This window comes from Nicotiana attenuata, chromosome 2, assembly GCF_001879085.1.
Source record: "Nicotiana attenuata strain UT chromosome 2, NIATTr2, whole genome shotgun sequence".
Taxonomy (NCBI): domain Eukaryota; kingdom Viridiplantae; phylum Streptophyta; class Magnoliopsida; order Solanales; family Solanaceae; genus Nicotiana; species Nicotiana attenuata.
This window is the reverse complement of record NC_031990.1, coordinates 59,710,447-59,721,065: the sequence shown is the minus strand read 5'-3', so window position 1 is coordinate 59,721,065 and position 10,619 is coordinate 59,710,447. Positions and strand designations below refer to the sequence as shown.

Genomic DNA, 10,619 nt, shown 5'->3' with positions numbered 1-10,619 from the left:
AAGGGGATTCTGCAACAAAATGAGAGGAGCTGGGGGAAGGGATGAATTATTGATGGCGTACTTTAGTCAAAGTCTCAGTGGTGCGGCCTTGGAATGGTATACGCGACAGGATCATGCTCGATGGTACACTTGGGATGATTTGGCCCAGGCGTTTGCATGCCACTTTTAGTATAATCTCGAAATTGTCCCGGACCGTCTGTCACTGGCCAAAATTGAGAAGAAGCCCAGGGAAAGCTTCAGAGAGTATGGTTTCCGGTGGAGAGAGCAGGCGGCAAGAGTCGATCCTCCAATGAGGGAAAGCGAGATGGTTGATTACTTCCTGTAGGCTTTGGAGCCTACCTACTATGGCCACTTGGTGTCGACAGTGGGAAAATCTTTCAACGAAGTAGTGAAAATGGGAAGTATGGTGGAGGAGGGGCTTAAGTCCAACAAAATCATGAGCTATTCTGCAATCAAGGCAACTACCCAGGCTATCCAGAGCGGCACTGGAGGGGTAGTGAAAAAGAAAGAAGATGTGGCGGTAGTTGACTCGAGGACTTGGTCCAGGGGCCCGTCACCATATTACCATCAACCTCGACCCCGTCCCCAAACCTACCCCCACACTCCACAGCACTATTACCCACCCCATGATCCCCACTTCTCTGTCCACCATGCCCAAATATACCCCCAACATCCTACCCATGCGCAATGGCGCGCACCCACCCCACAAAATGCTTACCCAACTCAAAACACCTACCCACCTCCAAGAGCCTACAAGAATCCCCCTGGAGCAGGTTTGTGAGCCAGCCAAAATTTCAAGCAAGAGAGGGCACAGAAGCAGGAAACTTTCACCCCCATCGGTGAGTCATATGCAGACTTGTTTGAGAAACTAAAGCATTATAACCTGATTGCACCAATTCCTCCGAATCATGTGGACAAGTGTGCAAGAAGCTTTGACCCTTCTAAAAGGTGTGAATACCATTCCAATGCCCAGGGGAACGATGTCGAAAGTTGCCGGGATTTGAAGAGAGAGATAGAAAGAATTATTCAGGAAGGGATAATTGTGGTCCAGGACAGTGCCACCCAGAACATTGCACAGAGTCCTTTACCTGCACATGATGATGCACATTTTGTGGGGAAGATCCATGGTGACAGGGAGTATGAGAATCCTCTCGGAAACTTGTTGAATGAAGTCAATGATATTGAAATTGGTGAAGGTTCCAGCAATATTGGTGTGAAACTCAGTGGCTAAGATGTCGTGCTCGGTAATTGGAAAGACGCTCCATTTCTTGGTCAGCCGGAAGGGAGCTTTGGTGGCTTAGTTTGTTGTCATTTCTGTTGTCCAGGTTATTTCAGGGTTGTAATCTGGATATTGTCTTGTGACTCAAACCCTTTTGTCCTTCTATTTTGTCTAGTTCCTTTGGTCGTAGTATCTTATGTAGTGTTGTCTGGGTTTTGTTCTAAGGGTTGTACCCCGGTTTATTGTGCTTGTTTTGTTGTCCAAATTCTTTTGCTGTCAGTCTAATGCAATTCTCTGTTATTTCTAGTCATTTTGTTTAGTTTTCTTCTCCTCTTATAGTTCTTTTCGTGCTGGTTCTAGTGACACGACATGCATGCATAATTCTCAGCCTGAGCTCAAAAGTAGTTTAGTCATGAAACATTGAAACGATTTTGAAGATGACAGGGGCACTTGAAGGAAATAAGAACACTTTAAGATCATTTGAAGCCCGAACCGTGTGAAACTGGGGCAGATAGAACGTAAAGAAATATAGTTGAAATGCATCATGCCGCACCGGTTTGAAGCCAAAGGCAAGTTTACCCCAGGTTTACAGGGGTCGTTCGTGGTACCGTGGTTGTTGTCCAATGGTGCTGGGTAATTGACAAATGTAGAAGGCAAATGTGTGGATATGGTTATTAATTCTGGTGCAATCAAAAGATGTTACGTATGTTTTCCTCAGTTGTTTAATTGTGTAGTTTGTACTTGGCATGTTTTGGAGATTGGAATGACGAAGGCATTTTGTTCTGCTATCCAAACACTTTATCCTTTGTTACCCCTTTGAGCCTCGGTTATTTTCTTGCATACCCCTCTTTCGGAATCAATAATAAAACTCGTAAGGCCGAACGGGAAAAGTAAGTGGAGAAACAAGAGAAAAATAGTGAAAAGGAAAAAAGAGAAAAGAAAAACGAAGAGAAAAGAAAAGAAAGGAAAAGAAGAGAAAAGAAAAAGAAAAGAAAAGAAAAGGAAAAAAAAGAAAAGAAAAGAAAAGAAACGAGAAAGAAAAGAAATGAAAAGAAAGAAAAGGAGAAGTGGAAGAAAGGAAAGATCGCAACAACGAAGAAATTTTATGGCCTGAACTGCGTTTGACTTGATCCCGAAAGGGTATGTAGGCACCTCTCTCTGAGGTTCACTCACACCGAAATAAAAGTCCAAAAGTCCCCAAGAAAGAAACTGGGGCAGACGTTGTGGTTGTTGTAAGAAATCTGATTCCGAAAGTTGTAATTTTGAACCCATGTTGAATTATTTTGAGCCTTTGATACCCTTTCTTTCTCACCCTATCCCAAAGCCCACATTACGGTCCAAAGAAAGACCTTCCGATCAGTCTTCAGGAAGTGCCAAGACGAGCAAGCAGAAGTGATTCATGTCAGGGGCAACACTCCGGTACAAGCAGAAAAATAAGGAAAATGAGAGAGTCTTATTGGTGAAAACCCTCACGGGCACCATAAGGCAAAGTAAGTTGAGAGAAATCAAAAATGAGAGAGTCTTATTGGTGAAAACCTTCACGGGCACCTTGAGGCGACTGTAAGTTGAGAGAAAGAACGAAATGAGAGAGGCTTGATGGTGAAAACCCTTCGGGCAGTACAAGTCGAATAAGGATTGTGAATCAGATTGGATAAGCGGAGCATTGAAGCCCAGTTTCATGGTGAAAAGGTACAACAAGAGCTGAACATCATATTTTGCTTGACAAAATATCTACAGGTGCATGTCGTGGTCATTAGAGTTGGTATCCACACCTGATAGGTTTCTACCTCGTAGTTTTCTTGTTAGGAATCATCTCTTTCCTTTGTCCTTCACTCTGTTCCTTTTGTTTCATTTACTTCTTCCTCTTGAGTCTGTGTGGTCAAAACAAGTGAGAAATGACTTCAAAATCTGCCACCAAGCTTTCCAATTGAACAAAATGGGATCTGGTGAACACATCAAAGCGTTAAGTCAGGAATGAACAACAAACGCACTGAGCTGGTAATAGTCAACATGCTTTGGGATTCGTTTAAAATACGAAGGCTGGGTATGTATCAATTCATAGACGATGCAACAGAATAAGGGCTAAGGTGAACGGATCAAAGGTATTTTCTGTGAAAAGATTGACAAAAAGGGTGGTAAACCAGTGACAAGCGAGGTATTCCAAGCAGAAATCAAAGTTATTGTTGGAGTATGGCAAGTGAAGGAGCAATAGATCTCGAGGCCAAGGCCATTGATTCAAATCAGGAAAGAACAACATGCGCGCTGAGTTGGTAACAATTAATATGCTTGGGAGTCCAGGTGAAACACAAAGGTTTGGTAAATGTCAGTACGAGCGGTGCAACAGATAAAGGGTATTGGGCCTGAACGAGAAGAGGTGTTTTCCGGGTCGAGGCTTACAAAGGAAGTGGTTAGTCAAGGAATGAGCAAGGTCGTCGAATGGAAACCAAAATGAAGGAGCAACAGACCTCAAGGCCGAAGCCAGTGGTTAAGTCAAGAAAGAACAACGTATACACAGAGTGGGGGTAATGGACGTGCTTTGAGATTCATGCGAGACACAAAGGTTGGGTAGATGCCAGTCCATGAGCAATGCAACAGATAGAGGGTGTTGGGTCTGAATGGAGAAGAGGTATTTTCAATGGTAAAGATGNAATAATTTTCCTGCTTATGGAATGTTGTCCGGGTGGTCGACTCCTGGAAAGTTAGCTTGCCCTTGTTGTATGGAAGACACTAAAGCATTTACTTTGAAATATGGAGGTAAAAATACATGGTTCGATTGCCACCGTAGATTCTTGCCAATGAATCATGAATTTAGGCGAAATACAAGTGCATTTATGAAGAACCGAACTGATTTTGAGGAGCCACCGGCCTGCTTGTGTTCAGAAGAAATTTGGAACAAAGTAAGGGATATGCCTAAAGTAACAGAGTCTCCACCATCTAAGATACCAGGTTATGGTGTCACACACAACTGGACTAAACGGAGCATATTTTGGGAATTACCTTATTGGAAGCACAATCTTCTTCGGCATAATCTGGACGTCATGCATATCGAGAAGAATTTTTTTGACAACTTGTTTAACACTATTATGGATGTTACTAACAAGACCAAAGATAACTTGAAGGCCAGGATGGACTTAAAGGAATATTGTAGGCGAAGTGAGTTGTATCTGACATACTTTAACAACAAGATACAGAAGCCCAAAGCTAGTTACACGTTCACCTTGGATGAGAGAAGAGAGATTTGTAGTTGGGTTAACAATTTGAGGATCCTGATGGGTACGCATCAAATTTATCCAGGTATGTTGACATGAAAGAAGGGAAGTTGGCGTCAATGAAAAGCCACGATTGTCATATTTTCATGGAAACATTGATGCTTATTGCGTTCAATGCATTGCCTGATCGAATATGGAAACCGATTACAAAGTTGTTTTTTCAAGGATTTGTGTTCTAGCACATTGAGGGTGGATAACTTAATTTATATGGAGAGTAACATTATCTTAACATTAAACAAGCTGGCAAAAATTTTCCCTCTTAGTTTTTTTGATGTAATGGAACATCTTCCAATTCACCTTGCACAAGAGGCATAGCTTGGAGGGCCAGTTCAATATAGATGGATGTATCCCTTCGAGAGGTAATGAAATTTAATCATTTACCTTTTATATTTGATTTAAAGATTGTTTTGTCTAAAAATAACACTATGCAGGACTATTGGCAAATGTAAACGGACCATAAAAAATAGATCAAGAATTGAAGGTTCGATAGGCATATGTGGCTAAAGAAACATCTTATTTCTGTTCATACTATTTTGAACATGATGTGTCATGTTTGAGAAATAGACCGAATCGGCATGACGATGGAGGCGAAATCGATCCTTTGGCACCACCCATTTCCATTTTTAATCAACCAGGTAAAGGAGGTCCAAAAAATAGTCCAAAGCGAAGGTTGTCTGAGATGGAGCTAAAGTCAGCTACAACACATGTATTGTTAAATTGCCCTGAGGTCCAACCTTATTATAGGTAAGTATATATTCGTATATAATTACGGACTTTTATATTAAATAGACCACTGATTTAACTAATAAATATTATAATGGCAGTTACTTTGTGGGTACATATGGGCAAGATGTTGTTTATCCCAAGTTTTCAGAGTGGTTTAAAGAATTTGTAAGTATTACTTATTATTTAACATAATTCTTATTATATGTAATTAATTATATATATATTTGTGTAAAATTCTAAATTATATTTAATTTTATATATATATATAATATATATATATATATATATAGGTTCATGATCCAGCTAATGGCATTAAAGACCCATTTTTACATGATATAGCTTGGGGACCTGACCCTAGAGTAAGAATGATGTCTAAATACGTGGTCAATGGGTACAAGTTTCATACAGAAGAATGGTCTAATGGAAAGAAAACCAACAATAGTGGGGTGTGGGTGAAAGGTGAGGGAGATGTTGATTATTATGGTGTGCTTCAAGAGATTTTGGAATTGGAATATGTTGTAGGTTGGCCGAAGAAAAAGTTGGTACTCTTTCGATGTAAATGGTATGATCCAACACCGAATAGAGGTACAAAGGTGCACGCTCAATACAACATAGTTGAAATTAAACACACGGGGCAATATAGACATTATGATCCCTTTATCATTGCACAAAAGGTGAAACAAGTGTATTATGCTCCTTATCCTTTGAGCAAGAATAAGTCTGCATGGCGGGTAGTTTTGAAAACAAAGCCCGTAGGTAGAGTGGTATTCGAAGATGCATTAGATGTGGCGTACCAGAATGACATTTCAAATGTTGAATCAATAGTGGATGATGAATTAGCAGATGAATTGCAGCATAATGAAGGGATTTATGAAGAATTTGATCCTTCTGTCCTTGCTACAAATGAGGACGAAGATAGAGGTGCAGAACATGAAACAAGTGATGAGGAAGAATTACAAGATGAAAGTGAAACAGGCGATGATGAAGACTTAGATGATTACTATGAAGATAGAGATGAAGATTAATTTGTTATTCTTAGATGGTTACAAATGAGGACGAAGATAGAGGTGTCTGTATTCTGGAGCTGCAAATTTATGGTCTTTAATATCTTCATTTGTGTTTACTTCATTAACTTCAGAATAAGAATTACTACTACTTTCCCTTACCTCAATTTATGCAAAATCTGATTGTTCTAAATTTAGGTCAAGTACTATCCTTTAGTATAACGTATTTTGTTAGATAAATTCCCTTATCTTTATTTCTAAGATTTTTTGTATGAGCTGTCAAATATTTTGATTGAGTTTCTAGCTTCATATATATTTTGAATGAGTTTCTAGAGACCTCTGTTGCATATTTTTTAAATTTGCATTTAGCTCCTTATGCTGCAGATCTTGTTTACCATGTTCATGTGCACAAACCAAGGCGTCAAAAGAGTTAGAAATCTTAAACTCTGCTGCTGCCTCCAAATTTTTATGATCTGAAGATCCTTTCCTGCTTCTGAAAATATTCAGGTTTACTTCTGAAAATCTTAAACCTGAATATTTTCAGAAGCAGTAATTTCTGAAAAGTGAGATGAGCTCTCAATTCTCTCTCTATTTTTCGTAATTACAGTTGCTTTTTCTTCTCATCAGCTTAACAACAGAATGTTTAAGGCATGGTGACTCAAAAGAAATACTTATACATACCCGATATTATAACAAATCAAACAATTTATTCGTTGCAAGTGATAGGATCAAGTCTTTTTGTTGTCACTTCTACTTGTCCTGCAAGAGTTTCTGCCCTTCCTAAGGTCTTTGTATTCATCTCTGTCTAGGAAATTTGATGACGCCTAATGCGAATATTATTTGGTCTATATATAATGTCAATATTATTTGACCTTCCTAACTTATAAGTGGTGTTAAAAGAAAATAAGATCTTCACATTAGGGGTGAGTATTTTGGTCACAAAAGAGCTTTGCAGGCAACATTTGTTTTATTTCTGAAAAAACTGAAGCACAATGGAGTATAGAATCTGGACTTATTACACATATTGGAACATACAGGTCTATATTGATCGAACATTCATATTCTTTTCCCGCGGAAGGTAAATCGCTATGCAAGTGGCATAGGAATTTAATCTGCTTGATTCTGATGCTGCATATATTGGATTACTTTGACATAACATTTGCTATGGAAAATGGTACACTACACTTCAACTAAACCAAAAAGGGGGGTGATAACTTGAATAGTTGTTGACATGCTCCTTTCTTCTCCAGATGCCTAACAAATTTCTTTGCATTTAATTATTTGCAATTTTGCATATAGTACATTGAAAGGTCCTACATGAATGTTCTTGTTAACTGAACGTATTTCTCCTTGGATGCCAACAAGAAGGGATAGAAAGTGGATATAAAAGAGGAAACATAGTGCTATTTCCTCTGGTTAGGATGTAACAGTGGAGGGATAAGCAAATATTCCTTATACACTTATCAACACTTTCAATTGGAATAGAGGGGAGGAAGTAAATAAAATTACTAGAATTATATAGGGGGATTCAATGGCTTATCTATCGTTCATCTTAAGATCTGAGGGAACCAATGAACATCATGTGGATTCGAAACAACTATCTTAATCTCATATGGAACAATTTAATTTCTATTACCAGTTCCAAAATGTCGGTGATCATACAAGATTATCAGTATTCTTTATGGCTTCATATGTTGTTGTTCCCATTCTTCCTTCAGTCACATATTAGTATTTGCTTACGTACATTGAATCTTGAAAGCAGTAATGTGCAGCAAAATACTTTAAAAGAATGAAAAAATTTTGTTGGCCAAAAAGCCTGATGGTCGGTTTGCTTCAGCAGATCTTGCTAGTTTTTAACAACCCCATCTTTCCTTTTCCTTCCTTGTGTAAAAAAGGTGCATACGAATTTCAATTCTTTATGACTTTTCCTGTTCTTTTGTTTCCCCCTTTTCATGAACTTGCGTATCCATGCAGCAGCTTAGATGCATTTTCAGTACTGTAAAATTTGGTAAAATCCATGAAAGACATAAATTTTTGTATAAATTTTGTTGCAGTTGAATAATCTTGAGCTTGCTGTCAATCTTTCCAAAAACGGAAACCTTCCTGGTGCTGAGAATTTGGTAAGTTAAAATTCTGTTTCTGAATTAGCGCCTTTGGTTACTGATTTTGTTGCTGTGTAATTAGTATTGAAGTTTATCCCGTTTTATTTGATATTCTTACTTGATGAAGTAGTGTATGAGTAATTAATTTCTGACTAACTGTGAAATTTTTTACATTTGTACTTACAGGTAAGCATTGCTTAGTCAACAAGTGGGAGATGTTGTAAGCAAGTTGATTCCCATGTCCACCAGTTCAAGGGTAGCAGTTCCAGGTACTTAATTTTAGTTCCCTCCCAACTTGTTCTTTAGAAGGATACTATCTTACCTTTAGTTATAAAGTAGCAGGAGTGGTTTTGCTAACGTTCTTTTCCTTTAGCCAACAACATAAGTTGTTTCTGTTCTGATAGTATGCAAGCATGAATGCGGTGTCTTTGCTGGAAATCTTCTCAAAGTTGTATTGATTTAATAGTTAATGCATTGCAACTTTATTATATTATTGACTCTATGCATGAATTCAAACTTCTCTTTAACTACATGCAATTTTATAGGCAGTAATCATACCACATATAGCCTATAGGATAGACTTTTCGTGATATTCCCTTTTTAAGTATTAAGTATTTACTAGAATGTACGTATAAGTATTGGTTGAAGCAAGTTATGGATCAAGAGTTATATGTGAAAAGAAAATGATTTGCACTTCGTCATAAGTGATAGAAGTCATTTTTACAATTTGCTACTATAAAGTATTCTCCTATTCTCCTGAAGTCCCCTGCATCAATGATCTCCCAAGAATATCATGAAGTTGTGAAAATATGAATTTTCTCCTATTTAGTTTTTTCTGTATGCAATAATGTGTGGCTACTCATCATTGAGATGTAACAATTTTGTAGTTTATTATGATTATATTACAGATATGGCATCTAAGGGGAAGGGAAACATGAAACCTAAGAAGAAAAAACAATCTGTTCCAACTTCCTCAACTATGCCAAATATGAGTCATCCTCTTCCTCATCCTCCTCAGTCGACTTCATTGCCATCTACCATGTTCACTATCCCCCCTCCATCTAATAATTCAGTTCAGTATTATTCTATGCTGCTAAAGGCAAGTCAAAGTAACATTGTTTAACTTGTACCACATCTCTATACCATTATCTTCACCGGGCTTTCATGGTAGTCAACATGGTGGCTCACCAGCTATTGCACCCTCGGTCTTTTATGGTAGTCAGCATACTGACTCACCAGCTGCTGCACCCCCGGGCTTTCATGGTAGTCAGCATACTGGCTCACCAGCTAATGCACTCCCGAGCTTTCATGGTAGTCAGCATACTGGCTCACCAGCTGTTGCACCCCCGAGCTTTCATGGTAGTCAGCATGATGGTGCGTCTTTTGTTGCTCCATCATCTTCCAGTCCATCATCATCATCCATTCCCAGCATATCTAGGTTGGATATTGGAGGCTCTCGCCCAGCTACATCTAGTGCTGCTTCTGCACCATCTCGTAGACGCAGGCAGAATCTTGGAGGGGATGTACAATTTGACAGTTATAATCGATTGATAATCGTCCCCCACAAGAATGGGTAAGAAGGTTCTTATACAAATTTTTATGTTTTGAATGTACATTTAGATATGTTAACATTAAAGAGTATTTATTTACAATTAAAAGATGTTTATTAATTATATATATGTTAACTTTAATGCAGGTTTTTGCCATCTTTTCAAGGTACACGTATGGTTACAAATTCTATGAAGCCATTTTATCATGAGCCGTGGACTTCTTGGAAAAAGATACCGTACAGCATCAGAGAGCAAATGTGGAATCAATTTAGGGTAAAAATTAATTATATTTATTAATAATTATCGTCTTCATCTAATGTTACTTTTTTATATTGCAGACATTGTGTACATGGCATCCTCAGCATCAAAATGCAATAAATATTATTTTCGAGAAGAAAGCTGGTATAAGGATTAAAGATACTATGTGTGCTGCTCGGAATGTCGGTCAAATGTCGGAATGGTTAAGAGAAGATGTTTGGGATAAACTTCTTGAGAAATGGAATACCCCAGAATGGAAGGCAAAAAGTGAACAAGCAAAGCAAACCGTGCCTCTAAAAAAGGTGGCTCGTTGCACACAGGAGGTTCGATTACTTTTGAGGCCCATAAACTAAGAATGGTAATTATTTATAAATTTTTTTTTAGTTTTACATATAGAATTTTACGTTTGTAAAGTCTAACTCATACTTTTTCTTATGAAGGAAAAGGAAAGAGGACGAGATATGACTTACGCTGAGGTCTTCGAGGAGTTG

At 38.2% G+C, this 10,619-nt stretch overlaps 1 protein-coding gene across 1 annotated transcript; it reads left to right on the top strand.

The window, feature by feature from the left end:
* Positions 9,231-9,897, top strand: LOC109220191 (mucin-1-like). Its single transcript, XM_019384657.1, has 2 exons — positions 9,231-9,397; positions 9,492-9,897. Exons 1-2 carry the CDS (start codon positions 9,231-9,233, stop codon positions 9,895-9,897), a joined length of 573 nt encoding a protein of 190 aa, XP_019240202.1.

What these genes read in the sequence shown, in the direction of transcription:
- LOC109220191 (XM_019384657.1), top strand. Translation starts at nt 9,231, where the DNA reads ATGGCATCTAAGGGGAAGGGAAACATGAAACCTAAGAAGAAAAAACAA. An exon ending in CCATCTAATAATTCAGTTCA is followed by an intron (nt 9,398 to 9,491) that starts GTATTATTCTAT and finishes CTTTCATGGTAG; the next exon opens with TCAACATGGTGGCTCACCAG.